General features: G+C 35.9%; 2 protein-coding genes across 3 annotated transcripts in view; both read right to left on the bottom strand.

Annotated features, from left to right (window-relative positions):
* ro60 (Ro60, Y RNA binding protein) overlaps positions 1 to 18,100 on the bottom strand; it is a 489,528-nt gene that overhangs the window by 412,910 nt on the left and 58,518 nt on the right. The window lies entirely within an intron of this gene.
* The window catches only part of cdc73 (cell division cycle 73, Paf1/RNA polymerase II complex component, homolog (S. cerevisiae)), a 56,633-nt gene that overhangs the window by 2,922 nt on the left and 35,611 nt on the right, over positions 1 to 18,100 (bottom strand). Inside the window, exons 11-16 of one of the 2 annotated variants that reach the window (NM_001291396.1) lie at positions 15,625 to 15,682; positions 9,635 to 9,670; positions 9,016 to 9,103; positions 6,733 to 6,894; positions 2,402 to 2,502; positions 2,180 to 2,321 (exon numbers count right to left, since the gene is read on the bottom strand). In NM_001291396.1, the coding sequence (NP_001278325.1) occupies positions 2,180 to 2,321; positions 2,402 to 2,502; positions 6,733 to 6,894; positions 9,016 to 9,103; positions 9,635 to 9,670; positions 15,625 to 15,682 (587 nt within the window). Of the gene's footprint in view, positions 1 to 1,945; positions 2,322 to 2,401; positions 2,503 to 6,732; positions 6,895 to 9,015; positions 9,104 to 9,634; positions 9,671 to 15,624; positions 15,683 to 18,100 lie in introns of those variants that run through there. The other variant, NM_200348.2, reaches the window with a different exon arrangement.

Below are 18,100 nucleotides of genomic sequence, written 5' to 3'. Positions count from 1 at the left end.
TGTGAATTACAGTGGTCTGCTAACACGCAAGAGCTTTTCGAATCAGGAAAATGGTGAAATCCGCATTTGTCTCTCGTCTCCTTTAAAAAAAAAAAAAAAAAGACGCGGCTCCGGTTTGTGTTTGTGATTGTCCTTGTCTCTACAAGTTTGGCAAGTGTGTGATCAGTGTTCTTTGTTAAAGGCCGGCCAAACACCAAAACACATTATTTGATATGTTAACAATCATATGTGTGTCCCATGCTAATAAAAACACTATTAGGACACACATATTTAAAAAAAAAAAAAAGTAAAAATTTGTTGTTTTTGTGTTATTTTGAGTAAATTTGTTTTTCCAGTTTGAAACAAATTTTTGAAGCTACGGCACAGCGATTAGATCCTTGCATGTATTCCAGCATGTAGAATGGCTATCTGTTCTGGCCAGTACAACATGACGCGGTCGAGTGTGCAGCATTCATTCATGAGAAAGACTTGATTCAAACCAATTGGCGTGCTCTACGGTGTATGAGGTGCAACTTCCCTAAAATGCATGATAGTTTCGAAGACTGTCATGAATACATGTTTTTACTTGTTACAGTGTTCAGATGGCAGAGAGACGTCACAAGTGGAAAAACAGTCGTCAGTGTTGCGTTTATAAATGTGCTGCAACAAAGGTTTTGTTTTCATTTCCCCTCATGAAAGCGCAGCTGGACTCACGTGTGGATTACAATGCATGCGACGGAAATATGTTTGTAAGAAACATTTTTACCCAAGAGCTTTTCGTATCTGAAAATGGTGAAATCCAGAGTTGCCACTCATCTTCGTGTTGATTATCCTGTCTCTACAGATTTGGTAAGTGTATGATCAGTGTTCTTTTTTTTACTGTTTGTTTATATAGAGGCAAAGTTAGTTAGTCTACAGTACTCTTACAGTATTTAAAAAATTACCATTTAGTTATTAAGTTTACAACACATTATTTTCACTACATATTATAGATGAAGTATGCACTCCCGAGTGTAATCATGTAAACACCTTAATCAAACTATTACCGTTGTGTAGAATTTTTGCTGAAAATTGTGACAAAATACACTACACAATAAGCTTTCTGATGCTACCTACCGAGTGCATCTAAGTTACCGAGAAATGAGTTTTTTTTTCTCTCATACAACATGCGGTATCAAACATTCCATTAAAACTACACTCTTCCAGCAGTTTCTTTGCATGCAATATCGCGTTTGTCATGGGGCATGCATGATTTGTTCCTGAATGAAAGTGAACATGCCAAACTGCAGTTATGGTCCACAAATTAATAATTTAGCAAATAATTCAATTACTGATGTCCATGTAAATGCGGTCACTATCTTTCTCCCCTGCGCCTGTGTGTTTGTTTTGGCTCTGTGAAAATGGCCCTTTAATAATTAAGGAAACCATTTAGTAGAGGGAGTAATTCTCATTATAACTAGTAGCTTATTACATGCCTGCCTATAATAAAAGGGGACCTATTATTTAGCTCCTTTTTACAAAATGTAAAAAAAAACAAATAACAAAAAAAAGCCTCTGATATCCCAGTGTGTACATGAAGTTTCAGAATACCCAAACATTTTTTTTTAACTCTTTGCAACTGCCCTTTAAGGATTCGATCCAAATTGTGCTGTTTTGTTGACTGTTGCATTAAATGCAAATAGGACTGTGCCTTAAGATTATTCTAGATTACACAGAATGACACCCCTAATATAGTTCAACATCCCTAATCCTACGAAATACCTAAACCCAACTACTCCCTAACTATTAACAAGCAGCCAATTAGAAATTTGAGGTCAAATTCATAGGTAATGGCTTGTTATTAGTGAGAATTGTACATTAAAACAGTGTGACCATGATGAAACAGGTCAGCTACATTCTTTCACATTTCACAACTACTAAATCACTGCAGCTTGACAAACCACATTTTCCAAAGAGACATAACAGGTGGAGTGCATCTGCTTTTATTTGAAATGAATGCCATTCCTTTTCTAAGAATGGGTGTGTGTGTGCGTGTGATATCTATCATCTACGAAAAAATCATTTATTAGTATTAATGATTTGTAAGATATCATTACATTGAGATATCTGTTGGCAGCCAGAAAAATACACAAAAATTTGTTTATTGTTATGGAAGCGCTAAAATTTCATAACAAAAAAACATTTCACATTTCATCCTGACCTGTCAAGTGTTTCCCAGAAGCGCAGGAAGACGGGCCGGTCCAAGTGTCGTTTGTGGTGGCTCAGCTCCAGCACAGTCACGTCCCACTTCTGCACGTTTGGGTCCATCCGTGCCTCATCGTACTTCAGGTGAAAGGCTCGAACTAAAAACGCATAAACATGGCATGAAGCTCACTATATCCTCTGTATAATCTTTGTTGTGTAATGTTCAGACCAAACTCACTTTTGGCAAATATGTCCACTGGGGATCCATCGGGCAGTAGCCACGGCCAGCCCTTGAACTGCCAGGCAGGACCCTGAACGAAGACCGCCACAACACGATCCCTGTGTACAAACAACAACAGTCTTAAACTGACTGATTGTGGCCTGTGCTCGTATGTACCATTAACCCTTAAAGACTGAAACAGCCGCCTGTGGCTAAAAATAAGTACTGTTCTTAAATGTTTAATAACTTTTAATCCGCTGATCCGATCAGTACAGTTTAAAGACTGGCATAAAGAAGAGAGCTTTCCATCGCTGTAAAACATTACATTGACGGACCTTCGGAGGCTCCGAAATCAGTGTGGTTACGTCATCACATTTTGACACCTCTGATTTCACAAAGGAACGCTCGGACAAACCAGACATGATGCATTGATACATTGTCCCTCCTCCATGCCCAGATTGGTTCAAACTCGCTCTCTCTCAACCAATAAGCATAGGTTTCGCTTTGTGGACCAGCAATCAGCTATTAGAACAACCCGGAATGAGAAATAGGCTGTACATTTACGCACGGCTAAATAATCGCAAAAAAAAAAAAAAAAGTTTTGCATTAAATAATTCTCATACTAAGTACTTTTGCATGCACAACAGCACTAAAACATGACAAAACAGTGACACAGCAAAGACGAAGTGATGGTCTTGCAGTTTTCAAAGGACGCAAATGGCAGTGCGACTGTTTGTCTGCAACGCAAAAGTTGAGAGACAGCAGGGTCAACACCATATTCATGCTGGCACATAAAACCTAAGGATGGTCCATATTGAATCTAGTTTAGTTATGTAACTATGTGTAGTATAGTCAATATTTATATAAAAAAAATTTTACTGAGGATTTGCACCATGTTTATTTGGACTTTGACGCATTATTTCTTGTTTTCTTATTTTTTATTTGTTCATTGTAAGTGGTGTTGTTTATGGGAACTGAAAATATATTATTTGAAAAAAGTCAAACTTGCTTCAGTGTTCTGTTATTTTGTAACAATCTTTCTGTTTTTAGTTCATTTCCAGAACTTTTGGGCAAATACATTGTCAGTAAATAAATGCACTGAAAAAAGCCTTAGAATAACATTGAAATAAATTGCTATAACTTGCTCAAGGAAAGGTGGATGTAGACAAAATTTATTTTGGAAGTATAAAACATCATAGCGTGTATTTCTAAAAGAAAGAAAAAAAAAACTTCACGAGGTTTTGTTTGTAATAACTAGAAAATGCCACTTTTTTAAAAACTATTTAAAAAAAATATTTTCTGTCTGTTCATATGTTTTTGGACCAAAAAATGTTTTAGACTGAACCTTTAAATGATACAGATTGAAGCTTCAGGTTCTCCTGTTTAAAATAATATATAACACTTGAGGCTGACTGCTAAAATAACAATAAAACTGCTTTTAAAAAATAATAATAATATAGGCCCATTAGGTGCCCACAAAATACGTCTAGGTCTTTAAGGGTTAAACAGATTTAAAGAGATAGTTCTCCCATAACTTGTTTCAAACCTGTTTGAGTTTTTTTCTTTTGTTAAACACAAAAGATGATGTTTAGAAAAATTCCAATAACCTGTAACAAACCATTGACTTCCATAGTATTTGTTTTTGCTTTTTGGAACCACTTGATATAGTGAAAACAGCGAGTTATTTTTCATTTGAGTGAACTATCCCTTTAAACTGTCCATTGCACGACAGTCAACTTAAAAAAAAAAAAGACCTATAATTACTGATTTTGAGCATATTTATTTATACATTTTATAAATATCTTTATTTAACTCCTGGAGGGCCACAGCTCTGAAGAGTTTAGCTCCAACCACCTCCAACACCTGCTTAATAGTCTCCAGTAGTTTTGGAGTGTTTCTCAATCACATTCCAAGAGGACCATCAACACTTTTGGATGTCGCATTTGTCTATCACACCCATTACAGGTCTTTTTATCTCTGCTGATGATAAGTTTAGAAAGACCCCCTTAAAGAGAAAACCCTATAATTACTAATTTTGAGCATATTAATTTATTAATTTCAATGCCAAAAAAATAACACAACTGAAATCACTCTGGCAGTCGCAATCATCTGATCTCATATTGAAGCAAGAAATTGCGAGGACATATGATGATGTGTGCAGGTGGTGTAGTGCTGTCCCAATACTTATGGGTAAATTTTGAAGCCCTTCCTCTTAAGCCTTGGTTGTAAGGGCCATGGGGATGGAGTAGGGGTAGGGGTACAAAAATAGAATTGGGATTGGGCCTTAAAGTGAACAATATGGACGAGTATAATTTGGCCCTTAAACCTCAGGATCTCATTAGTCTGTACTAATACACAGTTAGTAGTTGTGCCTCTGCACTGTTGTGAAAAAAAACAGTTCCTTGGTTCCATCCATCAAAGTCAGAAATTCTAGAGCAGGGGGGTGCCCAAACTTTTTTTATATGAAGGACCAAAAACCAAATATCACTGAGAGCCATGGGCAGAAGGTATTTATACCAAGCTATGTTACATTAAAGTTGCCATGGGTAATTTCCTTATTTATTTCTTAATATTTCAAAATAAATAGAAAACGGTACTAGTTTTTCACAATTTTTTTATGACAACTTGTATTAACTAATGCAGTTTAACATTTAAAATGATAACTTATTGCAATAAAAACAAACAATCACATTTATAACTCAGTGGAGTTCAATGCTGAATACACTGGTCAAGCAGAATCTGCCTTTGACTTGATTTGCATAAGTCTCAGCAAAGCATTGTTGGGTGACGATATATACATTTAGCCAAAATCGGATTAATTTACACCGTTTAATTTAAAAAAATAGCTTTTAACAATAAAGCAAACAAACAAAGGGTTCAATTAAATTTGAATTGACAATCTGGAAAGTAGGTAGTGCTGTCACCTCACAGCAAAAAAGTCACTGGCTTGCGGCCATCCAAGAATCAAATTTGAGACAAATGTTGTAAAGTAAAAACAAACACTGGAGAGCTGACTTACAGTAAAAACTAACATTGTACTCAAAACAAGGCAAAACAGGATTTGTTATGATAAGTGATAAACGCGTGATCTAGAGCTGCACAATTAATCGAAAAAATTTTCGATCTCGATTAGACTCCTAGACAATCTTAATTCAGCATTTCTACGATTTTGTTAATCATATTTTCAAGTTCAGGAGAGAAGCAAAGGAGGCTGCAAAAGTCTTTTCATTGTTTCGCGCACATTGCTCAGGAACATGGACACCTCTAAATGATGTTAAAATAGTCAAAAACAGTATTTATAAAGTATAATTCACCTAAAATTGTCATTTTTGTCTACATATTATGCTGTTTTCGTGGCCGGGAAATCACGTGACGTAGCTGCTGACTGTGCGGACGCGCACCCTACTTAATGATATACGCGCATACCTCTACTTTAGTAAACAGAACCTGCATATGCTGTGCGTAACAGGTAATACAGTTGTAAATAATATACAGTTTGTGGCACAGAGTGATTGTTTGAGAGCCACGCGCGAAGTATGAACAGCACTTAGCAGTGAAAATGAAACTGAAAGCGTGCACTTCATTTAAATAATCATCTCGCATTTTAGAGTTATGATTGCGACAAGTATTTGATATGTTTTTTTCCTTTCATAGTGAACAGAGTTGTGCATGAAAATAAATGTTTAACAGTGTCAGTATAACTACTCAAGCCTATATAATGTTGATTTTACCATAGAATAAAATGGTCTAATAATGTTGTCAATGACAAATTGCAAGCATAAATCTCAAACATAATTCAAACATCAGAATTATTATAAGTAGAATAGAATTATTTATAGAAGCCAGGAGGCCTACACATAATATTAATATTGTTGTTTTACCATATGTTTGAGAAAAAACAAAATCTCATATTAAGCTTTATTTTACATCTACAAAATGGTGGGAAAATTGTAATCTTTATATTAAGCAAAAAATAAAAAATAAATAAATAAATCGCAGTTCCCATTTTAGCCAGAATCGTGCAGCTCTAGAGTGCTGAATTGCAGAGCTTAAGCAAACAGAATCATTGTGATCAGATGCTATCTTAACTGTGGTTCTTTCACTGCGGTCTTATTTTTATTGTGCATTTTTGTTGTTTGGCGCATATTATCATATTCATCTAAGCAGATTAGGCTGTGTGGGGATGTTCAATGACAGGATTCTGCTCTAAAATAAACTTTTTTTACACCCAAACAAAGGACAAAAAAAAAAGAACAGTGCCATGAGTACTGATGAACAATGTCTAAAAAAGGATCCATTAAATTAGTTGATACATGTATGTGAAATTAGTAAGTGAAAGATGGACGCACCAGTCCTGCGGGGCCAGTTTGAGTGGCTGGTCGATCACTCTGTAGGGTACAGTGACGCTGAGCGTGGCACCGCCAGGTTGGACCTGATCTTTACGTCTCTGTAGAAGAACTTCGTTGTCCCTCTGAATGCCCTGCTTCTTCTTTTCCTCTGATGTGACAAACCTCCAGAAAAAACACTTTCATGAGTTCTTGAAAACACATTGTAGTAACTGCATGCAAGAATGTCAACAGAACTAACAGTTTTGTGGCAGGTGTAAAATGACCACTCAGCCCTGTGGTCCAGTTCTATTTCTAGTACTGCAACTTTAAAAAATATGTACAAAACCACATACCACATACCACACAGATACAGTTTGACATCAACACGTTGTATGCTAATTGATGCATTTATACAACATTGTTTCACACTCCACTGCTTACAAATTGTATTTTTTCATTAGATTAATGATGATCCTAGGAAATCTTAAATGATCTACTGATGCTGTAGACACTCCAGCAATTTTGTTACTAAAATTTGGACTAAATGTGGCATTCTAAGCACTTGCATTGACTTGGTTCCACAGGACTGTAGTTTTCTTTTATTCTTCTTAGTAATCTGCAGTGCCTCTGCTGTAATCTTGTGTTCTGACTATTGGCTCATTTCAACTGACCAGTAAAGTCCAGTATGCATTTATGTCCATTTCCACTGTCAAAGGTACCAAAATAATGAACTGTACTGCACTTACTTGGTACATATTTAGTACTAAAGGCTGGAGGCTAGAGTCGCTGCTGAGAATCGTCATTAGTGTATGCAAACAGAGTTTAGCAGTGAATGGACAGCTCTGTCTTGTTCTACCAAAATAACCCTAAATTCGAGTGCATGGCTGTCATTTAGTAATTCAGTTAGGTCACAAAACAAAACAGCCTATCGCCTTATTTATTGATCACCATTTAATATTAGTATCAATTGTTGGATTTCATCTCTTTTACAAAAGATAAAAGGCTTTAAACTTTAAATGATGCACACATGACGAATGATATCCGTGATAAATTTTATGTTTTTTCCCCAACCCTGTATCCATTAATCTTTATCATTGTGTAGGACATGCCTTGCATAAACTGTTTACTTTAAACTTCACTACGATCTGATTCTTTGCTGAATTGCCAATCAGAGCACTGTCTTTAGCTGACACCAATTCTACATGCTGAATCGGGCCAACAAGCTACGGGGTTACCTGACAAGAGGCAACGTGTGGAACACACCAACTAGTCTGATCAACCTTGGGAGTCCCAGTCCTAAGATGCATTCTTTCACGTTCAAAAATATATATACATTTTTTCATTTATTTGTTGTGTTTGGCATGATATGTTGCTATTTTAAAACCAGCCGAACTCAAATTTTGTGCCACATTGTTTAAACAGCAAATAAATTTGCGCCACTTTGTGGACTCATGGGTATGTCTATCTAGAAAGGCGGTGTGTTAAGGCTCATTGTAGGCGTGTTGCTATTTTGAGAAACTGAAATAGACCACGCCCTTGACCAACTGAAAGTTGGTCTAAAGTCCAGCGCAGAGCGCGTTAGTTGTGTGCCTAAGCATTCAAATGTTTAAACATTACTTAATACACACAGAATGTACAGTTACACAACACACATCTTTACATCTGTAAAAAACTAAAGGATTAAAATGTTACAAAAATTATCATCTTCTACATAAATATAAAAACCACTACCTCTATGCCTCATCCTGGGGGGAAGTGTGTTTGAATACTTCATCATACCATTATACCTTTGAAATTAGAACTGAATTTAGAAATAGTTCAAATAACAAATCTTTACGCTTAAACAAAATTAAATATGTTGAAATATGTAGGCTAATAATGCACTCAGTGGAGTGCATACAACACTGTTTCAATGAAAGTAAAGGAGTAAAGTAAAGAGAAAAAGTAAAGTAAAGCAAAGAGAAAGTAAAGAGGCTGAATAGAGGAGGCTCGTTCTTTATGGTCATGCAGATGGTCTGTTTAACCGTTTTCTCACTAATGAAGCATTACGTTTTGCCTCTTACAAAGTCTTAAAGGGAATGGGAGATGCAACTCAGATTGGTTTAAGGCACGTTATGCTCAAAACACACCCAGATATTTTTTTATCCTTAAACTTGCAAAAGTGGATTCGGACATGCCCTTAATGTGTTTGTGTCATGCGTTTTAGACTTTGCGTCTAAATTGTTAAAATAGAGCTCTTGATGTCCTTTAACAGAATTTTTTGTTATTTCTCGGATAAATCAAGTACTTCTTGCAAGTACTTACTTGAGGTCCTGTAAGAGATCCTTGGCATTGAGCATTGTGATTAAAGATGTTGTAGCTGCAGGGATGATGATAATAGGAGTTCTTGAACCTGAAAACCAACAAAGTTTTTTTTTTTTTTTGACAACAGTAATAGAAACCTAGAATTACTAATTTGTACATTCACTACAGAACTTTTAAATATAAAATATAGAGCAAACTACATTAATAAAAAAGTGCTTTGTACACACCATATTCTAAACAGCATATTCCTATGCTGCATTTTAAACCGGAATTAATACATATACTATGAAAAGCAGAAAATATGAAGTGCAAGACCAATTTATTAAAAAAAAAAAAAAAATCAAAATGAATTATTTTTGAATACTAAATGAGCCATAAAATATTTCAGATCCTTATTTAACATGCTTTCTTGTTTTTTTTTCTTATAATAAAACCATAATCAAGTGTAGTAGTGCAACAGGGTTATGTTTGTCTGATTTTCCTTGTAAACCAACAATGCTGTGTGTAAACCATTATTTAAAACAGTCACTCTTTAAACGACTTTAACAGTCATTATTTAAAACAGTAAAAACATGGTCAACCATTTGATAAAGGGGCAGTCAAAGGGTTAAAGACATACCTTTCTTTTGGTTTGGTGGGGGTCTTGCTTGAGAGACTAAAGAAAAAAAAAGGGCAAAAAATATATATATCAACATTGTATTCATGGCCAACTCTTACATAAATCTACTGCAACTATGAACAACAGTAGCAATAACATTGATAGAAATAGGTTTAATAAGCAATGCACCAAGCTGATCTCAAGAATCAGGATATGGACAAAATCAAGAAGTTATTTGTACACATTAATAATAATAAAAAAAAAAAAACTCCTCCTTTTTACTTTTATCTGCCATCACAGTATCTGAGGTGTTGGTGGTATACTGTGCTGCCATGAGTCACATCTTGATTTGAACTAGATTGACAGGTTTCCTGATCTCCAATCTTACCTCTATTTTGCTGCAATTATTTTACTCATTGCACATATAAAATGTAAACATTGTATAGCTGTATTGTGTATCTGTATATCTGTAAGAGTTTAATTGTATAAAATATGGTCACATTCAAAATTGTAATCACAAAGCATTTATATGACTAATACGTATTTTCTCACACAGTATACATGCAGTTAGCTTACTCACAACTCTGTATATATTAAATTGATTTTGAACATCCCGAGGTTTAACATTGAGACTTGTGTGATTTGTAGGGATGTAACGGTATTGTAAATACCGTCATACCGCAATATTATTTTTTTCGATATTACCGAAGTCGCATGACTCGGTAAAACTATAGGTCTTCTGAGAAAATTTGCTCAGGCGAATGAAGCGAACGGGATGTAGCGAAAACTACAATTGCCATCAGCCCATGCTTGACCATCATCCCTTGCGGTCTGTTGTCGCTACAGATCCAGTAATGCGGAAATGGAGTGTGCTGCTAGAAGCGGGGATGAAAAGAGCTGGAAAACTCTAAAGCAGGTCGCACACCAGAAGCGGCGCTCGGCGGCGCGCCGCGCAGCGCCACGCAGCGCCATGTATTTTAGAATTCTAAACATAGGTTTCTATCAGGATACACACACCGGCGCCGCAAGTCGGCGGCGCCCGGCGACGGCTCAGGACGCAGTTCATTTTTCAGCCGCGCCACAGAGCGCCATCTGATTAGTTTCATGTTAAATATCATTCGAATGTGCGCGTCTGGTGTGTGATACTTAGAAACTGTCATGTACATCTGAAAACGGAAGCGGGGCTGCAGACGTTCGCCTCTCTGATTGGGGCTTTTCCTGAATATTAAGTAGCCTAACACGCACAGTTCAGTCCTGCATCTTCTCCGTGTAAGTTCAGACTTCGCAAGTTTGATCAAGGCTGCAGTCTCTTCTTTTCAGTTTGATATGGAAAAGCAGATTATACCGAGGACACGGGTAAATCTTCAAAGGGAACAGTGTACTTTATAACTTCATTCACATCACCCTGGCTTCGTTGTTTCACTTTCTCAACAATAAAATGTAAACATGATTTAAGGAACTGCCTATTTTCATTTTAATATTAGCAACTTAGACAGCAGACATGTTGAGGCGTCGTGCTGCATAAGATGAGCGTCATTTTCACTGTGTGGATATTTATAACAAAACGGAGCCGATAAAAACACTGCCTCCTTTCAATTTCAGTGAAAATACGAAACACACCCTCTCTTTTGCTGAATATCAATTTTAAGAATCGATAATGGCCATTTTAAAAGTATAACATACAATAAGTTTATACATTATAGGAAATAAAGGCAAGCGATCAGTCAATATACAGAATGTACGTGCTTACATTAATCATTAACTTATCTTTGCGCTCAGCCAAAACACGTTACCTGAGAACAAGTAATAGATTCTAATGACCAAAGTCAGGGAATATGTCGTTAGATAAAGACAACAAGATAAATGAAATATCCCGTTTAATAAATATAGTGAGATTAGATCCAGCGGGAGATGCTTGATGAGAAGTCCGACTAGCAGAGCTCTCATCTGGGTAGATGGGCTGAGTGTGAATAAATGTTGAATGTGATGAGTTTTCAACAATACTAAATTGAAACTTTATTTTTTTACATGGTTTAATAATTTTTTGTTATTAAAATTGAAGTTCCTGTTTCAAAGCGTACAGATAGATGGCTAATTTGTATGTCATTGACACTTTTGGCACTTTTTTGGAGTATTTTCATAAGTTTTGTTTTTCCTGTAAATGATTCAATAAATACCGTACCGTGACATTCATACCGAGGTATTACCGTACCGTGAAATTCTGATACCGTTACATCCCTAGTGATTTGTAATGAGACATTTTAACAGGTTTTTTTTCCAACTCTGTATCCATTAATATTTAATCACTGTGTGTAGAATAGTCCTTGCAAAACAGACCGTGGGAACATTGCATCCTGCATGTCAGCAAATTCTTATGTTGGGGGATTGATGTTCAGATTATTTTCTAGTGGTGTATTTAAGCACTAAAAAAAAAAAAAAAAAAAGATTAAGGTCAAATGTGTCATTTCCGGCATCTAGACTGAAGATTGACAAACCTTAAAACTGGTTTTGTGCTCAATCACTAACACAAACATCAACAAAGGATGAGAGGAACAAAAGTAATCAACGCATGCCCTTCTTTTACTTATGTTTGTGTTGTCAGGTTCACAGTGCAAACAGCTCTCGGGTGGAATAACTTGAGTAAACAAAACAAAGCCGAATAAAACTTTCTTCCTCTGCTTACACTACACACAATACACTTCGCTATGGACTACAACTCCAGTAAATAGCAAGTCTTAAAGCGGCTGCTTCTATTTCGCCTCTCCTGCAACACTAGAGTGCAACTTAAGCAAAACTGATACTAAAATTATTTTACATTTGGTTTTGTAATTTGGGCCTAAATAAATGTTTGTAGCAGTTATTAATCGTTTAAGTTAATTTGATTGACTATATGTAAATCACTTGACATTATTAACTAGGGATGTAACGGTATCAGAATTTCACGGTACGGTAATACCTCGGTATGAATGTCACGGTACGGTATTTATTGAATCATTTACAAGAAAAAACAAAACTTATGAAAATACTCCAAAAAAGTGCCAAAAGTGTCAATGACATACAAATTAGCCATCTATCTGTAAGCTTTGAAACAGAAACTTCAATTTTAATAACAAAAAAATATTAAACCATGTAAAAAAAATAAAGTTTCAATTTAGTACTGTTGAAAACTCATCACATTCAACATTTAATCACTCACTCACTTAGATAGAGATGGGTTTAAAGGAAAATTATCATATAAATATAATCTGGTAAAAGCTGGTATCTCTGGGTATTTACAATGTCCCCTGCAACAGAAAAAAAACCCTCTCATTTGGGACTGAGGTTTCTGGGACAAGAGAGATATGACGCGACAACACAGCTGATAAGAACGCGCGCGACAACACAGCTGATAAGAACGCGCGCGACAACACAGCTGATAAGAACTCGCGCGACAACACAGCTGATAAGAACTCGCGCGACAACACAGCTGATAAGAACTCGCGCGACAACACAGCTGATAAGAACTCGCGCGACAACACTGCTATTCAGTACACGCGCGACAACACAGCTGATAAGAACTCGCGCGACAACACCGCTATTCAGAACGCGCGCGGCGACAACACCCGCTTTAGAGTTTTACAGCTCTTTTTCATCCCCGCTTCTAGCAGCACACTCCATTTCCGCATTATTGGATCTGTAGCGACAACAGACCGCAAGGGATGATGGTCAAGCATGGGCTGATGGGAATTGTAGTTTTCGCTACCTCCCGTTCGCTTCATTCGCCTGAGCAAATTTTCTCAGAAGACCTATAGTTTTACCGAGTCATGCGACTTCGGTAATATCGGAAAAAATTTATATTGCGGTATGACGGTATTTACAATACCGTTACATCCCTATTATTAACGCATTTATTGGGTAAAATTGCTACTTTTTACTTTCATACAATGTGTTTTGGTCATTATCAATGCACTGTCACTTTAATTGAGCGTGGGAAAAGAAAGAAAGTGAAAAAACGCCAGCGTCTTTCAAATCTGTGGTGTGAGGACATTTTGGTTTTGCCGGCAAGTAAAATGCCAATAAAAGAAAAAAACGGTGAACAATAAATAATTGTGTGCAAGCATTGTTTTACACGTATAACCATGACTGCACATCTGTAGTGCCATCACCCAGCAATATCACTGTCTGAAGGCAGGATAGCAGAGAAGGTAGTAAAGTCCTCCAAATAGCAACAATCCCTCGCTGAATCTTTCAAGCAAACATAGCCAACAGTGCGGGTGTTTATTCCTAAAGGTTTGCAGCCGTTTTCGGTGATGGGAGATGTGGGCATTTGTCCTTTTTGTCAATTAAGATGGTTTAGTTATGTTTACTTAAAGATAAATTGGCCATTTCAAATAAACATATTTGTACTTATCAAACTTCACATTTATGTCTTTTTTTTTTCAAAGTGTAGGATTTTATGTGTCCCCCAGTTTGTACATGGGCTACCAGCCGGTGTGAGATTTCAGTGTTAATTTTTTTATATACAATACACTAGGAACTAGTGTACTTTTCTTGGCTTTTAAGTAAAACAAAATAAGTATTGCAATAAAAATATTCCTATCCCTCAGTTTTTTTTTCTCACAACCATTTTTCCCCACTATCGCGTCCCTTACGGGTATCCATGGAAGCGAATTTGGAACATCATATATTGTATTGTAAAATGATCTGCCATACACTTTTGCAAGTTTTCGAACATAAGAATGTTTAAGTTTTTTTTTTTTTTTTTTGCCTCATGGGTTTTTACATCGTCCTAACAAGAACAATAATTTAACATTACATTAAATATAATATTTGGGCAACATCAAATTTTGAGTGAGACTGGACTTCATGGCAATGTGCAACACAAAGGACCTGATGTGGGAAACACTTAATGTAATGTATAAATGTTAATATCTAATGGAAATCAAATAAGCAATTATAAGTGTTGGTAAAATAAAACTGGACCAGAGTGATTAATATGGTAGTACTATTAATATAAGGCCTAATCAGGCAAGATTGTAAAGATGGTAAAGATTTTTAAATCCCATCCCAAAATTTCCTTTGGCTTCCACCTGCTGTCCCGAGCATCTTTAATAGACGCCATCCTTTCGCCCAATTCCAGTTCTATTTTTGCAACCCTACCCCATGGCCCTTAAAACGGAGTGTGAAAGGGAAGATTTACCCCAAAGAAATGGGACAGCACCACAGCACCTGCACACGTCTTTGCAATTACTTGCTTCATCGAGATCGATGACGGTGACTGCTGTAGTCAAATCACTGAAGGCGTATATTATGTTATCAGAACGATTTAATGTAGCAATAAGATTGTAACTGTACTGTGCATTTACACTGTGGCCATAATCATGTAAACTGCATTAACATTATACCAGACACTGTAAAAGCTCATTCATAGCCACTAGACCTTCTGACAGGGTATTCAAGTGACAAAATGTTGTAGAACTGCTATACAGGAGTTATTATTAGGGATTATAGATGGCAAAATGTATTTATTTATTTTATTTTTTTAAGCATGACGGTAAAAAACAAACACGGCTATGAATGTATTAAAAGACATGCTTGTTTGTTGTAAAAGTTCGTAATAATGACAGTAAATACTGATTTGTGCATCTCCTGACTTCCGTGTGCAGCCATGCTGTCAGTGTAGATGGTGTATTCTGGAAAATTCTTACCCCTTAGTTGAGTGTGTTCCTGAAAAATGTTCATTTCGAGAGCTATCTAGCCCTTCCCCTTAGCCCTACGCCTTTAAGCTAAAGAGAATTCGGACACCCCTACGGTAAGGGGAAGGGGTAGAATTTGAATTGCACCTTATTGCTGAGCCTTACACAATAAATTCATGCACTTTCTCGGACTTTTATACATGTTTCTGTATTTTTAAAAACTATCTAGGGTCATTATTTATTTATTTATTTATTTTACTGTTTTACAGACTTAAGGATTTCGTGGAAACATAATGTTATGGTTGTCATCCAAGTAGAAGACTTATTTTCTTTTACCTGGTCTGGGAACAGGCTGCATAGCTGGTGTTTGGGCTTTTCTAGCAGATGCTCCTTCCTACACACAGAGAGAAAAAGAGAAATATTTTTATTCCGAAATTGACACTTAAAACATAACAGTTATATAATCTTTGCACAAACATTTTCAAATGATAAAACCAACTCTCAATCGCTATCAACAATACTACACTCTTTAAAATTTCCAAAAGCTCGTTTGTCAATAAAAAAAGTGTAAATGGATTGTTAATTTATGAAAAATTTAGCTTAAAATGTTTGATCCTTAAATTATGAAATCGGTTTTCCGTGAAATCTGTTTGGAAAATTTTACTATTCCAAAAGTAAAATTCAACAAGAGATTCATTTTTCTTTGACGAGCAAAAAGAAAAAATGAAAAATTCTACCTACTTTAAAACCTATTGTTTTAATAGATCAAACAGCACCCCCAGTCTATTACACCCACAGAACAAATGCATCAATGTTTTGGTTTGAGTACAAAATGGACAATTTATTCCTTGATTGGAATTAAAATGGGCAACATGTTTATTAACAGCTATAATGATGGTCTCTTTGCTCGAACCATTGTACATCCAGCATATCTAGTGTCTACATCTTGTATATCTAGTGTCTCATCCAACCCTTAAGACCTCTCCCTGACGCCTCGCAGGTTACTTGCATATTCATAGCAGCTTTGGGTTGCTTAAATTAGATAAAATACATGAGAAACCATGACAATGAGAATAAATGGGCATGAGAACATTGCCAGAGGAACAGTGAGGTTCCTAGCATCACAGTTGTCAGGTTAAATTAATAGATCAGTAAAGATATCACGAGAGCAAAACTCCTTCCACCTCTCTCATTGAGCAATTGAGCTGCTGCGAGGCTGTCCGGAGCTGCTGTCAATAGTTGGAGATCAGAAAAATATTTGAAGGCCTTGCATGTACTTGGAACTTTTAAAAAATTTTTTCGAAGATATAGCAAGTTTAATAAAACCTGGATGGAATTTTTAGATAAAGAAAAAAAAGCTATTTTTCTATTAATAATATACCTTTATGTAATATACTTATTGCAATAAACAGTGGTCTATATGCCTAATTCCTTTAAGTAAAGAACTAATATGTATGTTATTCTAGGGCTGCAAGATTAATTAAAAAAAAAGATCACGAGTCGACCCCTCACATGATCTTAATCCAGCATCTTTACGATTCAGCCAAGTATATTATCAAGGTCAGGAAAATCCTAAAGGCAATCGCGCAAGTCTTCACATTGTTTTACATACATTGCTCACCTCCAAATAGTGTTGGATACTTTAAGTAGAATTTACCCCGAAATGTATTTTCTGTGTTAATGTTATTCGTGGCTGACAAGCGAGCAGTTTGTTAACTACTGAGAGGATGAGTGCACAGAACATGCATAGACTGTGAATAACAGGTTATAAAGTTGTAAATAACATTCAGTTTGTTGCAAATAAATTGTTGGAGAGATGCGCAGGAAGTATGATTTGCATGTATGGGTTTTTTTTTTAGTCCGTGCATGGCAGTCATGACTGGAACCGCACTTGGCAGTAAAAGTAAAACCAAAAGCATCATTCAAATGATCATATCGCATTTTACAGGTACGATTATGACAACCATTGGGTATGTTCTTGCTTTCATAGTAAACGCAAAGTGTTGTGCAGGAGAATAAATGTTTAACAGTGTCAGTATTAATTACTCTAGCCTATATAAAGTTGAATATAATGCAAGAGAGAATCTTTGAGCAAAAAAAAAAATTTTTACTGGTCAAATAATGTTGTTAGTGACAGATTGCAAGCATATGTCCCAACCGCAGTAATTCAACTTTAGAATTATGAATAGTTGCATTCTGATGTCATTACGGTGAATTAACAAACAGGACAAATTTAAAGTCTGTTCAAGTCCACCGTTCCAAGTCTATACAAAATTTAGCATTTTACCCAACAGTAGACCTACACATAAGCCTAATATCTTTGTTTTTGTTTTACCATATGTTTGAGAATAACAATAATAATAGCCTACTCACATTAACCTTTATCTACAGAATCGTAAGAAAATCATGATCATGATTTTAAGAAAAATAAATTGTGATTCTTATTTTAGCCAGAATCGTGCAGCCCTAGAATCTTCTTATCATCAAATTTGTGCTCCAAACTTTTTCTTGATTAAAACAGGTTGAATTCTTTTTCCGTCATCTGCAACATTTCTAAGTTGCATTGTTGGTAATTTCTCTTACCATTTTTAAAAATCTTTTTTATCAACTTTTTTTCTGTAAAGTTGCTTCTGACCAGGACATGTTCACACCAAAATGGTTTGAGGAATTATATGAAACATCTCTAATTCATTCTAGGTAAAGAGAGATCTCCATTTAACACCATACTTGTAGGGAAAATGTGCATTATAAAGCTTGAAGCATCAGAATCTGTGATCAGTATCGGCCGATCACCATGACAAGGAATCAGTAC

Source organism: Danio rerio, chromosome 2 (assembly GCF_049306965.1).
Source record: "Danio rerio strain Tuebingen ecotype United States chromosome 2, GRCz12tu, whole genome shotgun sequence".
NCBI lineage: Eukaryota > Metazoa > Chordata > Actinopteri > Cypriniformes > Danionidae > Danio > Danio rerio.
The sequence above is the reverse complement of the archived record's forward strand: the minus strand, read 5'-3'. Positions and strand labels throughout refer to the sequence as shown.